Source organism: Armigeres subalbatus, chromosome 3 (assembly GCF_024139115.2).
Source record: "Armigeres subalbatus isolate Guangzhou_Male chromosome 3, GZ_Asu_2, whole genome shotgun sequence".
Classification (NCBI taxonomy): Eukaryota; Metazoa; Arthropoda; class Insecta; order Diptera; family Culicidae; genus Armigeres; species Armigeres subalbatus.
In genome coordinates this window covers 370,491,309-370,506,128 of record NC_085141.1, presented here as the reverse complement: position 1 = coordinate 370,506,128, position 14,820 = coordinate 370,491,309, and the positions used below count along the sequence as shown (strand labels likewise).

General features: G+C 40.3%; 1 protein-coding gene across 5 annotated transcripts in view; it reads right to left on the bottom strand.

The window, feature by feature from the left end:
- Positions 1-14,820, bottom strand: part of LOC134226440 (insulin-like receptor) — a 271,805-nt gene that overhangs the window by 203,681 nt on the left and 53,304 nt on the right. For all 5 annotated transcript variants that reach the window (XM_062707206.1, XM_062707207.1, XM_062707208.1 and 2 more), the window contains exon 4: positions 3,261-3,392. In XM_062707206.1, coding sequence (XP_062563190.1) covers positions 3,261-3,392 — 132 coding nt within the window. The remainder of the gene's footprint in view (positions 1-3,260; positions 3,393-14,820) is intronic.

The window sequence follows — 14,820 nt, the reverse complement described above, 5'->3', positions numbered from 1 at the left end:
GTTGATTGGCTGCCACCCAATCACGCGTTGGCGCATCTTTCCCAGCACTATGAAGCCGGTTCCCAGCTCGTTGGTGGTGCCACAGCTTTGGTAGAAGGTAGCCGCTCGATGCCCGCTTTTCCACACTTTCTGTCCTGTCCAGCAGATTTCCTGCAGCGCTACGACATCGAAGTTGCGGGGATGTAATTCATCGTAGATTATCCTGTCGCAACCTGCGAAGCCTAGCGACTTGCAGTTCCATGTTCCAAGCTTCCAATCGTGATCCTTTATTCGTCGCCTAGGTCGTTGCCGATTGTATCGAGTCGTATTATCTTCTATGTCGTTCGTAATGGTTGTTTTTAAAAGGCGGCTTATTGGGCCTGCGCAAACCTCCTGTCTCGTCGGAGGGCCGTCGTGTCAGGGCTGTTTAGCGTCCCACCTAACACCAGGACTTGGGCTTGTGCGCTTTGAGCGGCACACGGTCGCTTTGGCGGAGCCTACTTGCGGATTCATGCAGCTTTTTATAGAGGTTTAACAGGGCCCACTGTCAAACCCCACCACATCCTAGGCAGGCGCCACAACTCGCAGATGGCCTGGGGAGGGATCGTCAAGCCCTTGGACATAGTCCCTGCTGCCCCCATGGACATGGAACATGTGATTAGGCAAAGTTATGTAAATGCATCAGTTTCAAACAGAATATTGATGATGATTTTATTCGCAAATAAAGTGAGGATTCAGCATTTGGCAAAGGTACCGAATTTGTATACAGCTTTTCAATGAAAATTCAACAACTGCTTTACACTCGTCAAAAAGTGTGGTGTGTGTGTCGCATTTTTGACCCTTCCTTCGGAAGTGTCTAATTTCACTTTGTATGCGTTACGCAGGTGTGTTACGTATTGATCTATCAAGAAATCTCGTGAATTATTAAATAAAATGTATGGTATTTTAAGCAAATACACTTTGACATTGAAAATATAATTATAACAAATAATATGACATGGAATTATGCCTATTTTTCTGATTTGCTTCAAAGAAACAAATGATTTTAATTTAGGAACATATAGAAGCATGTACAAGGAAATCTTCTCTGAAAAGCAAAAAACGTAAAAATTAAAAGGGATTTCAAAAATTTCTTCAGTGGAAGACAGATAGCAAATGTGAGCATGTTTTGAGACACTAATAGATCACTTGTATGCATGTATGTGTACGTATGTGTGCAAATTCTGAAATTTACTACCATAAAAATCTCGCTCATTTTTAAGGTATTGAACAAGTTTAGTTTTACCAAATTAGGCATCCATAAGGCGAACTATATGTTATTATTGAACGCTATTGAGTTTCGCTCAGATCAATGACTGATTTAGTTAGTTCTGGATTAATTAATATCGAGGTCTCTGGAAATTACGAGTACAATATATTAAACCACCGTTACGATAGTTACTAACCATGTCACAATAGTTATTCAATCCGACGAGCGCCTTATAGATAGGCAGCATGAAGCACAGTACGTTATCATTCGTTGAGTTGTCATTCAACCCATGACGTCCGCCTTTGGGTAGGCAATTATTTTGTCAGTTTCACGGTAAATCACCGTGGGAAGCTGAGTAGTTTTATCTCGGTTTAAATACTGGAGTCTGGAAAAAATTCCTTATAACTAAAGCCCCAAACGCAATACAACGGAACGGCGACGGAAACGGAAAATTTGACAGTTAGCCCATATATTTTCTGTCAAATTTGCCGTTTCCGTTCCGTTGTATTGCGTTTGGGGCTTAAGGAAGGGTCAAAATCTCACTGTAGGTGGATTAATCTGGGTTTTTTATGTGGCTATTAATCATTCCTTGAATGATTTGTCAATATTCCAACGCATTTTTCAACACATAACAACAATAAAAATCCAAACAAATTACACCTCCTTATCGATTACGGACATGGTTGGCCATTTTCGACAAACAATTGCATTGCCCCTGCGCTTATCGCAGAACCAATCCATCCTCATAAACGGTTTCCGTTATCATTCAAATATTTCGCAGACAGTATCCATCCGCGATTGAGACGCAATTCCAGCGGAACTTTTTCTCCTCCTGGCAGCGAACAGCCAGCGTAATGCACCCGGCGAGAATCGTGAGAGTCCGTGGCAAAAGCCGCGTGGAATATTCCACCATCGCCGTTAGTTTTCCTCTGCAAGAGGAACATACTTTCGAACCTATCCATCGCATCCGCATTGGCATCCGCGCTAAATTTAGCACCTCTGGGCGGGCTATTTTTGGAATCGGACTGTCGACGACGACGACGGCGGCGACGTACAACACAGCGCGCGTACCAACTAAATACATACCACCCGTCCCCCTTTCAGTCAATGAAATTCGAACGGAAGAGCGGAAGCGCGGTGGGGGCGGTATCAATTCCAATGGCATTGTTTATTTGCATTACTCGTATAGGCTAAATATAGGAGCGACAGATGAATTGGAAAATTTGTTTTGCACAATTTACTTTCCCACTGTGATTGCGTGCGTTGCGACTGGGCCTCGAATTGGTTGGGTAAACCATGAATGAGTGCGTGACTAAAAATGGCGTGTTTTGCGATAATTTTGTGTAAAATTTATTCAAAACTATTTCAATAAAAGTAATTATTTATTTGAGCAAGCTCAAATACTTCTATGTTCTTACTCCTTTCCAATTATTTATTGGCTGTGAAGATTGTAACATCAGCACTGTAATTAGAGACTGTCAGCTTTAATGTCATTTCTACGATAATCCTTCCGTAATAAGAGCTTAAGAAATTATTTTGACGAATAGCCTCTAGTATGATACGGGTTTCGGTATTTATAGTAAACATCGATTAAATTGCAGCGTCTAATCCGCCATTTACGCGTTCCACTCACGTCAGCAATTCCTCGAATATATAAACTGACCAGTACGAAACCCCGAAATAAACAAAACAATATCGAATCGTTGCGTCATAAATCATCCCACTGCATTCGTCGGCTCACTTCCTATACGACGCCGGCGCCGGGCGGTGGGCGACAATACCCAACTGGGTAAAACCGCGAAAGAAACCCCCCAAATGCTCTGGGGCTTGTCGCTGCAAATCGCGTCAACACAACTTCCAGGCAGGTACATCAGCACTTGGTAAAAACTGGCGACCATCACCGCCGCCGCGGTCGAAATGGCTCGGCGCACCATAATCGGATTAGGAGGGGGCGCTTTCGCAATCGCGGTGACAATAACCTTTATAGTGTGTCAGTCAGTCAGACAAATACGCAAATAGTGTTTCTGCTTACCTTTATGTAGTTGTTGGATCCTTTCATTGTTATCGCGTTCCAGTCGATGCTGTTTGTGAAGCAGAGCTTCGGATTCTTCTCGATCCGAACGCCGCCACGGGTGATGTCCACCAGCGAGAATAGGCCAATTTCCTGCGAATTGAGAAGAGATGCAATAATGTTGGATTATCACCGTGGATTATCTTTCGAGGGAAAAAATATGACAGATAAAACATTTCCAATCTAATGTCTAAGCTATGCCAGTCATTTTTTTTTTCAGATTTTCTCCAATGACCGGCACACACTCAAATACCAAGACTCCTACGTTATCGTGTGTGCCCATTCGAGAAATTACGATGCAGCTAGTTTTTTTATTAGTTAGCTAGTTAGAATTTCTAAGCTTCGGAAAGAAGCTTTCCATGCTTCGGAAGAAGCATTCCAAGCTTCGAAAAGAAGCTAAGGAAGCTTCTGGATGAAACTTTCCCAGCATCTGGAAGAAGCTCTTTTATATTCTAGGAAAAGCGTTCTCATCTTTTGGGAAGGAGCTTTGCAAGCTTCGGAAATGAGCTTTCCAAGCTTCGGGGAAAACATTTCCACAATTCGGGAAGAAAAGAAGCTTATGATGCTTTTGGATGAAACTTCCCCAGATTATGGAAGAAGCTTTTCTATCTTTTGACAAAGCTGTCTCATCTGCTAGAAGAAGTATTCTAATCTTCTAGAATAAGCTTTCACAGCTTTGGAAATGAGCTTTCCAAGCTACGGGAATGAGTTTTCAAAGCTTCGTGGAAAAGCTTTCCAAGATTCGGAAAAACTATGTTAGGCCTCGAGAAAAAGCTTTCCATGCTTTGGAAAGAAGCCTTCTCAAAACTCGAAAAGAAGCATTTCCAAGCTTTGAAATAAAGCTTTCCCAAGTTTCGGTAAAAGGCTTTTCCAAGCATCGAGAAGAACCTTTTTTAACCAACCTTTTTTAAATTTGAATTAAGTTCATCACTGAGGCAGGCTTCGAAAAAAGCATTTCCAAGTTTAAGAAAGAATTCATTCAAAGCTTTAGGAAGAAGCATTTCCAAACTTCTGGAAGAAACTTTCCAAGCTTGGTGAAGGAGCTTTCCCAAGCATAGTTAAGAAACTTTCCAAACTTCGGAGCTTTCTAAGATTCGGGAAGAAGCTTTTTCAAGTTTTGGGAAGAAGATTTTTCAAGCTTCAGCAAGAAGCTTTTCCAAGTTTCAAGAAAAAGCTTTCCAGAAATTCGATAACTAGCTTCCCCAAACTTCAGGAAGAATTTTTCGAAGCATTAGAAAGAAGTTTTCCGAGCTTTGGGTTATAGCGTTCCCAAACTTCGGGATGAAGCATTCCAAAGCATCGTGAATAAGCATTTCAAACATCGTGTAGCGGCTTTCCAAGCTTAGGAAAGAAGTTTTCCAAACATCAGATAGAAGCTTTCAAGCTTCAGGAAGAAGCTTTCCCAAGCTTCAAGAGAAAAGCTTTCTTTGATGTTGGGAAGATGTTAGATGTTCCCAAAATTCGATAAAAAGCTTTCCAAAGCTTTGGGAAGAGTCTTTCCAAGCAACAGGAATAAGTGTCCTAAGCTTCGAGAAGAAGCTTTCCAAGCATCGTGTAGCAGCTTTCCAAGCTTCGGGTAAAAGTTTTCTAAACATCAGAAAGAAGCTTTCTCAAAATTCGATAAGTTTCCCCAAGCTTCGGAAAGAATCTTTTCAAGCATTGAGAAGAAGTGTTCCAAGCTTCGACAAAAAGCTTTTCAAGCTTCGGGGAAAAGTTTTCTAAACATCAGAAAGAAGCTTTTCCAAGTTTCCAAAAAACTGTTTCTCAAGCTTTGGGAAGCTTGCCCAAAATTCGATAATAAGCTTTCTGAAGCTTCAAGAGGAATCTTTCCAAACAAAAGGAAAAAAAAGGAATCTTTCCAAGCTTCGAGAAGAAGCTTTCCAAGCTTGTGGATGATTCTTTCCCAGCATCTAGAAAAAGCCCTTCCACCTTCTGTAAAAAGCTTTCTCATCTACTAGAACAAACTTTCCAAGCTTCGTGAAAAAGCTTTCCACAATTCGATGAAAAAACTTTCCATGATTCGAGAAGCAGCTTTCCAAGCTGCGGAAAGTAAAAAAGCTTTCTCAAACTAAAAAAAAGCTTACGAAGCTCCGGGATGAAACATTCCCAGCTTCTAGAAAAAGCTCTTTCATCTTTTGGAAAAAGCTTTCTGATTCCCTAGTAACTTTCCCAGCTTTGGGAAGGAACATTTCAAGCTTAGTGAAGAAGTCGCCAAAACTACGAGAAAAAGGAATCCAAGCATCAAAAATAAGGTTTCCCAAGCTTCGAGAAGATGCTTTCTCAAGCGTCGGCAAGAGGCTTTCCCAAGCTTCGGAGAGAAACTTTCAAATTTTCGGGAAGAAGTTTTCGAAGCATAAAAAAAGCCTTTCACAGCTTCGAAAAGAATTTTCGGGGAGATTTTTTTCCAAATCTTTGAGAAGAAGCTTTCCAAGGAAAGAAGCTTTCGGGAAGGGAAGGGAAGAAGCTTCGGGAAAAAACATTCCAAGCCTCGAAAAGAAACTTTTCCAAGCTTTGAAAACAAGCATTTCCAAGCTTTGAAAAGAAGCTTTCCCAAGTTTCGGCAAAAGGCTTTTCCAAGCTTCGAGAAGAACCTTTCGATGAATCGAAAAAGCAGCTTTCTCAGGCTTCGAAAAAAAAATGTTTAATCTTTATTTGAGTGATTTTTAAAAATTTGAATTAAGTTCATCAAAGCTTCGAAAAGTTGCTGAGGAAGAGGGAAACAAACTTCTGGAAGAAGAAAAATATATTAAGCTCGTTTAGTGGAATGTATTAAACCGTCTAAGACGAATTAAGTACTGTCCATTTAATTCCACCAGTTAATTTTCGTTATCTTTGCAGATACGTATTTCGACCACAACTGTGTGGTCGTCTTCAGTGTCTTGTACTCGAGTCAAGTAAGTCGAGTAAGTCGAGTCAAGTACAAGACACTGAAGACGACCACACAGTTGTGGTCGAAATACGTATCTGCAAAGATAACGAAAATTAACTGGTGAAATTAAATGGACAGTACTTAATTCGTCTTAGACGGTTTCTGGAAGAAGTTTTCCAAGCTTGGTGAAGGAACTTTCCCAAGCATAGTTGAAAAGCTTTCCAAACTTCGGAGATAAACTTTCTAAGATTCGGGAAGAAGCTGTTCCAAGTTTTGGGAAGATTTCCTAAGCTTCAACAAGAAGCGTTCCCAAAATTCGATAAAAAGCTTTCCCAAGCTTCGGGAAGAATCTTTCCTAGCGTCAGGAATAAGTGTTCCGAGCTTCGAGAAGAAGCTTTCTAAGCATCGTGTAGCAGCTTTTCAAGCTTCGGGGATATTTTTTTCTAATCATCAGAAAGAAGCTTTCTAAGCTTCCGAAAAGAACCTTTCCCATGTTTCCAGAAAACATCTTTCTCAAGCTTTGGGAAGTAGCTCTCCCAAAATTCGATAGAAAGGTTGCCTAAGCTTCAAGAGAAATGTTTCCAAGCATAAAGAAGAAGTTTTCCAAGTTTCGGGAAAAAGTTTTCTCAGCTTAAGGAAGGAGCTTTCCAAGCTTCGCTATGAAGCGTTCCACGCTTCGGGATGAAGCATTCCAATGCATCGTGGAGAAGTTTCCCAAATATCGTGTAGCGGAAGAGGTTTTCCAAGCATCAGAGAGAAACTTCCAAGCTTCGGGGAGAAGCTTTCCCAAGCTTCAAGAAAAAAATCTTTCTAAAATTTTGGGAAGAAGCTTTCCCAAGCTTCGGGAAGAATATTTCCAATCAGCTTACCCAAAGCAAGGAAGCAAGGAAGCTTACCCAAAATTTGATAAAAAGCTTTCCAAAACTTCAAGAGCAATCTTTCCAAACATTAGGAAGAAGTTTCGGGAAGAAGCTTTCTTTGCTTCAGGAAGAAGCTTTCCAGCTTCGGGAGGAAGCTATCCAAGCTTCGAAAAGAAGATTACGATGCTTCTGGATGAGCCTTTCCCAGCATCTGGAAAGAAGCCTTTCCATCTTCTGGAAAAAGCTTTCTAATTTTCTAGAACACACTCTTCAAGCTTTGTGGAACAGCTTTCCACAATTCGGTAAAAAACTTTCCATGATTCGGGAAGCAGCTTTCCAAGCTTCGAAAAGAAAAGAAGTTTTCCCAAGCTTCAAAAAGAAGCTTACGAAGCAGGGACAGAAAAAGTCATTTCAACTACACTCCAACAGCTGACATCCAACACACAATCAAGTTGCTAGTCCTTCCCGAATTTGAATGTGCGAATGAATAAGACGGCAAGTGCACGAACAGCAGCAAGCGTCGACTCTCGGTGTCAGCGTTGTTTTGTGCGGTGTCAAAATGAATCTTCAGCTTGGCACATTGATATTCAATTTGAAATCTCAAAATATGAATATCATTTCATACTGCGGTGCATGGATTCAACATTTTGAAGTCAGATTCCTAAAATATATGCATTCGTTTAGTATATAAAGTAAAATAATCATCATTTATCGGTGCAAATCAACCGCAATTCAAAATATTCATTTCAGCCCCGGTAGATATTCATTTTTTACGCTCGATTATCAATCGGCTATTGAGGATCGGGCGGTAAATCTGGTATGGAAGTTTGACAGCATGCTGCGAGATGTTCGTGTCTGCAGTGCCGAGCGTCTGATCAAAACAAAGACGAATCAATGACGAAGCTGCCTACTGAGCATCGATGCAACTGATAGTAAAACGAAGATTTCCGTCCTTGTTACGAAGCGTGAAACATTCCCAGCTTCTAGAAAAAGCTCTTTCATCTTCTGGAAAGAAGCTTTCCCAGCTTTGAGAAGGAGCTTTCCAAGCTTAGTGGAGGAGCTGTCAAAGCTACGAGAAAAAGTTTTCCAAGCATCGAAAAGAAACTTTCTCAAGGTTCGAAAATAAGTTTTCCCAAGCTTCGAGAAGATGCTTTCCCAAGACTCGAGAAGAAGTTTTCCAAGCCTCAAAAAGAAGCCTTCCCAAGATTCAAAAAGAAGCTGTCTCAAGGTTCGGGAAGCAGCTTTCCCAAAACTTCGAAGAGAAGCTTTCCTAAAGCTTCGAAAAGTAGCTTTCCCAAACTTTGAAAAAAAAAACTTTCCCAAGCTTCAAAAACAAGCACACCCAAGCATAGAAAAGAAACTTTCCAAAGTTTCAGGAAGAATTTTTCCAAAGCTCCAAGAAGAAACTTTTGGGAAGGGAAGGGAAGAAGCTTTTCTCAGCTTCAAGAAGAATAAAGTTTCCCAAGCTTCGGGAACAAGATTTCCTTAGCTTCAGGGAAAATATTTCCCACGATTCTGGAGGAAGCTTTCCTTTACTTCAGGAAGAAGCTTTCCCGAGCTTCGGGAAGATGCTTTCCCAAGTGTCGGGAAGATACATTCCAAGCCTCGAGAAGAAGCTTTCCATGCTTCGAGAAGAAGCCTTCCCAAGCTTCGGGAAGCAGCTTTTCCAAAACTACGGAAAGAAGCTTTCCTTAAGCTTCGAAAAGAAGCTTTCCCAAACTTTGAAAAAAAAAACTTTCTCAAGGTTTGAAAACAAGCTTTCCTAAGCTTCAAAAACAAGCACACCCAAGCATAGAAAAGAAGCTTTCCAAAGTTTCAGGAAGAGTTTTTCCAAAGCTCCAGGCAGAAACTTTCTGGAAGGGAAGAATCTTTCCAAAAACTTAGGAAAGAAGCTTTTCTAAAAAAAGAAGCTTTCCCAAACTTTGAAAAAAAAAACTTTCCAAGCTTTCCCAAGCTTCAAAAACAAGCATAGAAAAGAAGCTTTAAAAGTTTCAGGAAGAATTTTTCTAAAGCTCCAGGAAGAAACTTTTGGGAAGGGAATGGAAGAAGCTTTGTCAAGCTTCGGGAAGCAGCTTTCCCAAAACTTCAGAAAGAAGCTTTCCTGAAGCTTCAAAAAAAGCTTTCCGAAACTTTGAAAAAAAAACTTTCCCAAGCTTCAAAAACAAGCACATCCAAGCATAGAAAAGAAGCTTTCCAATGTTTCAGGAATATTTTTTCCAAACTTCGGCAAGAAGCTTTTCCAATTTCTGTGAGAAGCTTTTCCAGCTCCTGGAAGAAGCTTGTCCAGCATCTGGAAGAATCTTTTTTGGCTTCTGCAAGTAGATTTTTCAACTTCTGGAAGAAGCTTTTCCAGCTTCTGCGAGTTTTTTTTATTTTCTGTGGAAAGGTTTCTCAACTCTTCCAGCTTCTGGGTTAAGTATTTTCAGCACTTAGCATTTTCAGAGAAACGGTTTTTGCTCCTAGGATACGCCTTTCCGGATTCTAAGAGAAACTTTTTCAGCATCTGGTTTCTGGGAGAAGCTTATCTAGAATCTGGGAGAAGTTTTTCAGCTTCAGGGATGAAACTTTACAACTTCTGGGAGAAGTTTTTCTAGCTTAAGACTTTTTCCCAGTTTTAGTAAGGACATTTCCAAGAAGGAGGTGTCAAAGCTACGAAAAGAAGCCTTCTCAAGATTCAAAAATAATCTTTCCCAAGCTTCGGACGGATGTTTTCCCAAGTTTCGAAACTTTCCAAGCTTCGAGCAAAAACTGTCCAAGTTTTGGAAAGAAACTTTTGAAGCATAAAAAAGTCTTTCTAAGCTTCGAAAAGAAGTTTCGGAATATTTTTTCCAAGATTTTTTTAAGATTTCCAAGGAAATATACTTTCGGGAAGAGAAGGAAAGAAGCTTTCCCAAGCTTCGGAAAAAAAGTTTTCCATAGTTCGGGGAAATACACTTTTCATGATTCAGGAAGCAGTTTTCCAAATTTTGGGAAGTATAGAAGCTTTCTCAAGCTTCGAAAAAAGCCTACGAATTTCTGAATAAAACTATCCTAGCTTCTAGAAAATAACATCCATCTTCTGGAAAAAAAAACCTTTCTCATCTTCTAGAAGAAATTTTCCCAGTTTTGAGAACGATCTTTCCAAGCTTCGGGAAAAAGCTTACAAAGCTTCGCGAAAAAGGATTCCAAGATTCGTGAAAAAGATTCGCTTCTGGAAGAAGCTTTCCATGATTCAGGAAAAAAAACTTTCTAAGCTTCGGGAAGAAGCTTCCCAAGCTTCAGAAATGTTCAATCTTAAACATAGAAAAGGAGCTTTCCCAAGAAGCAAAATTTCGGAAGAATTTTTCCAAAGCTTCAGGAAGAAGCTTTTGGGAAGGGAAGAGTAAAAGCTTCCCAAACATCGTGAAGAAGCTTTTCCAAGCTTCAAGAAAGAGAAGCTTTTCTAGCTTCGGGAAAAAGGTTTTAGGATAAAACTTTCAATGCATCAGAAAGAAGCTTTCCAAGCTTGGGGGAAAAGCTTTCCAAGCTTCAGCAGTAAGCTTTTTCAGCTACTGGGCGAAGCTTTTCCAGCATCTGGGAGAAACGATTTTAGCTTCTGCGGGAAGCTATTTCTAAATCTGGGAGAAGCTTTTTCAGCATCATGGAGAAGCTTTTCCCAGCTTCTGGAAGAAGCTTACCCACCTTTTAAGAGAAGCTTTTCTGCTTCTCGGCGAAGCTTTCCTAGTTTTTGGGAGGAGCTTTTCCAGCACAAGTTTTCGGCTTTTAGGAGAAGCTTTTCCAGAATCTGGGAGAATTTTTCAGATTTTTATGATAAGCTTTTCCAGCATCTGGAAGAAGCTTTTCCAGCATCTGGAAGAATCTTTTTCACCTTCTGCGAGTAGATTTTTCAACTACTGGGAGAAGCTTTTCCAGCTTCCGCAAGTTTTTATTTTATTTTTTGAGAGAAGGTTTCTCTACTTCTGTGAGAAGCTCTTGCAGCTTCTGGGAGAAGAATTTCTTTTGTAGAATAAAACTATTGTAGATTTTCATCATTTGAGAGAAACGCTTTTGGCTTCAAGGAGAAGCTTTTCCGGATTCTAAGAGAAGCTTTTTCAGCTTCTGGAAGAAACTATTTCGGCTTCTGGAAGAAGCTTTTCCAAAATATGGGAGATGTTTTTCGGCGTCTGCGAGAATCTTTTTCAACTTCTGGGAGAAGCTATGCTTTTGGCTTCTAGGAGAAACTTTTTCGGCTTATCGGAGAAGCTTTTTCAGCTTCAGGGAGAAGCTTTTCCAGCATCTGGGAGAAGCTTTTTCGGTTGCTGCGAAACTTTTTTTCAACTTCCAGAATCTGTGAAAAGCTTTTTCAACTTCTGGACAATTTCTGGGACAATCTTGTTTTTGGCTTCTAGGAAAAGCATTTCCAGCTTCAGGGAGGATATTTTTCAGCTTATGGAAGACACTATTTTGACTATAGGAGAAACTTTTCTTGCATCTGGGAGAAGCTTTTTCGATTGCTGCGAAAATCTTTTTCAACTTCTGAAAGAAGCTTTTCCAGTATCTGCAGAAAGCTTTCTCAACTTCTGGAAAAAAGCTTTTTCGGCTTTTGGAAGAAGCTTTTTCATCTTCAGGAAGAAGCTTTTCCACCATCAGGGATAAACTTTTTCGGCATTTAGGAGAATCATTTTTAAATTCTAGGAGAATCTATTTCAGCTTCTGGAAGAAGCTTTCGAACTTCTGGGAGAAACTTTTCCAACATCTGAGAGAAGCTTATCCATGTTTCGAAAGAAGCTTTTCTGCTCCTGGGTGAAGCTTTTCCAGCATTTGAGAGAAACGTTTTCGGCTTCTAGGAGAAGCTTTTTCGATTTCCAGGAGAAGCCTTTTCAGCTTTTGCGCGAAACTTTTCAAACACCTGCGGAAAACTTTCCCAAGCTTCAAGAAAAAGTTTTCTTAAATTTTGGGAAGAAGCTTTCCCAAAATTCGATAAAAAGCTTACCCAAGCTTCGGAAAGAATCTTCCCAAGCATTGGGAAGAAGTGTTCCAAGCTTCGAGAAGAAGCTTTCCAAGCATCGTGTAGCAGCTTTCTAAGCTTCGGGAAGAAGCTTTCTCATGTTCCAGAAAATATCTTTCTCAAGCTTTGGGAAGAAGCTCTCCTAAAATTCGATAAAAAGCTTACCCAAGCTTCAAGAGGGATCTTTCCAAGCATTAGGAAGAAGATTTCCAAGCTCCGGGGAAAAAAACTATCCAAGCTTCGGGAAGAACTCTTTCATGCTTTGGGTAGAAGCTTTCCAAGCTTCCAAAACAAAGTTCCAGAAACTTCTAGATGAGCCTTTCCCAGCATCTGGAAAGAAGTCTTTCCATCTTCTGGAGAAATCTCTCTTATCTTCCAGGACAAACTTTCCAAGCTTCGTTCAACAGTTTTTCACAGTTCGGTAAAAAACTTTCCATGATTTGGGAAGCAGCTTTCCAAGCTTCGGAAAGAAAAGAAGCTTTTGCCAAAATTGTTAAAGAAGCTTACGAAGCTTCTGGATGGTACACTCCTAGCTTCTAGAAAAAGCTTTCTCGTCTTCAAGAAAAAAAATTCTCATTTTCAAGAAGACGTTTTCCCAGTTTTAGGAAGGAGCTTTCCAAGCTTCAAGAAGAAGCTGTCAAAGCTACGAGAAGAAGCTTTCCAAGCTTCAAAAAGAAGCCTTCTCAAGATTCGAAAATAAGCTTTCCCAAGCTTCGGACAGATGCTTTCCCAAGCTTCGGCAAGAGGCTTTTCCAAGCTTCGAAAAGAAGGCTTTTCCAAGCTTCGGGAATAAACTGTCCAAGTTTCGGGATGAAGCTTTCGAAAGATAAAAAGCCTACCTAAGCTTCGAAAAGAAGCTTTGGGAAGAATATTCCCAAAACTGCCCATGATAATAAGCTTCCAGGAAGGGAAAGGAAGAAGCTTTCCCAAGCTTTGAGAAAACAGTTTTCCATAATCAGGTGAAAAAACTTTTCATGATTCACGAAGCAGTTTTTAAAAAAAGCTTACGAAGCCTCTGAATAAAAATATCCTAGCATCTGAAAAAGCTCTTCCATCTTCTGGAGGTCTTTTCTAACAGAAGTTTTCCCAGTTTTGGGAACGATCTTTCCAAGCTTCGGTATGGAGCTCACAAAGCTTCGAGAAAAAGCATTCCAAGATTCGTGAAAAAGATTCGCTTCTGGAAGAAGCTTTTCAGGATTCGAAAATAAAAACTTTCTAAGCTTTGAGAAGAAGCTTCCAAGCTTCGAAGAGAAGCCTTCCCAAGATGCAAAAAGAAGCTTTCCCAAGCTTCCAAAAGAAGTTTTCTCAAGTTTTGGAAAGATTTTTTCCAAAGCATCGGAAAGTAGTTTTCCTAAACTTCCTGAAGAAGCTTTTGGGAAGCGAAAGGAAAAGGCTTTCTTAAACATCGTTAACAAGCTTTTCTAAGCTTCAAGAAAAAGAAAGTTTCCCAAGCTTCAGGAAGGAGGTTTCTCAAGCTTTGGGAAGAAGCTTTCCCTAGCTTTAGGAAAAGCATTCCCAAGCTTTGAGAAGACTATTACACAAGCTTTGGGAAGAAGGTTTCCCAAGCTTTAGAAAAAACTTTCCAAGCTTCTCGGGCTTAGGGAAGAAGCTTTCCCAATTTATCGTATATTGGGAAAGCTTCTTTGGGATAAAACTTTCAATGCATAAGAAAGAAGCTTTCTAAGCTTGGGAAAAAAGCTTTTCAAGCTTCGGCAATAAGCTTTTCCAGCATCTGGGAGAAACGATTTAAGCTTCTGTGGGAAGCTATTTCTACATCTGGGAGAAGCTTTTTCAGCATCATGGAAAAGCTTTTTCAACTTCAGAGAGATACTTTTCCAACTTCTGGGAGAAGCTTATCAACGTTCCAAGAGAAGCTTTTCTGCTTCTAGGCGAAGCATTCCTAGTTTTTGGAAGGAGCTTTTCCAGTACAAGTTTTCGGCTTGTGGAAGAAGATTTTCCAATTTATGTAAAAAGCTTTTCAGGGAGGAGCTTTTCCGACATCTGGAAGAATCTTTTTCGGCTTCTGCGAGTAGATTTTTTAACTTCTGGCAGAAGCTTTTCCAGCTCCTGCGAGCTTTTTTTTTATTTTCTAGGAGAAGGTTTCTCAACTTCTGTGAGAAGCTCTTGCAGCTTCTGGGAGATGATTTTCTAGCTTTTGGAGAAGCTTTTCCAGCTTCTGGGCGAAATATTTTCATCAAACGTTTTTGGCTTCAAGGATAAGCTTTTCCGGATTCTAAGAGAAGCTTTTTCAGCTTATGGAAAAAACTATTTCGGCTTCTGGAAAAAGCTTTTCCAGAATCTGGGAGAAGTTTTTCGGCTTCTGCGAGAATTTTTTTCAACTTCTGGAAGAAGCAGTTCCAGCGTCTGTGTAAAGTTTTTTCAACTTCTGGAAGAAGCTTTTTCGGCTTCAAGAAAAAGCTTTTCCAGCATCAGTGAGAAATTTTTTTGACTTCAGATATAAACTTTTTCAACTTCTGAGAAAAGCTTTTACAGCTTCTGGGAGGAGCTTTTCAAATTTCTGGGAGAAACTTTCACAGCATCTGGGAGAAGCTTATCCATTTTCTGAGAGAAGCTTTTCTGCTGCTGGGCTCCAGGATTTGAGAGAAACTTTTTCGTCTTCTGGAAGAAGCTTTTCCAGCATTTGGAAGAAGCTTTTTCGGTTGCTGCGAAACTATTTTTCAACTTCTGGGAGAAGCTTTTCCAGCATCTGTGGAAAGCTTTTTCAAATTCTGGAATAAGCTTTTTCGGCTTCAAGAAAAAGCTTTTCCAGCATCAGGCAGAAATTTTTTCGGCTTCTTGGACAATATTTTTCAGCTTCTGGGAGAA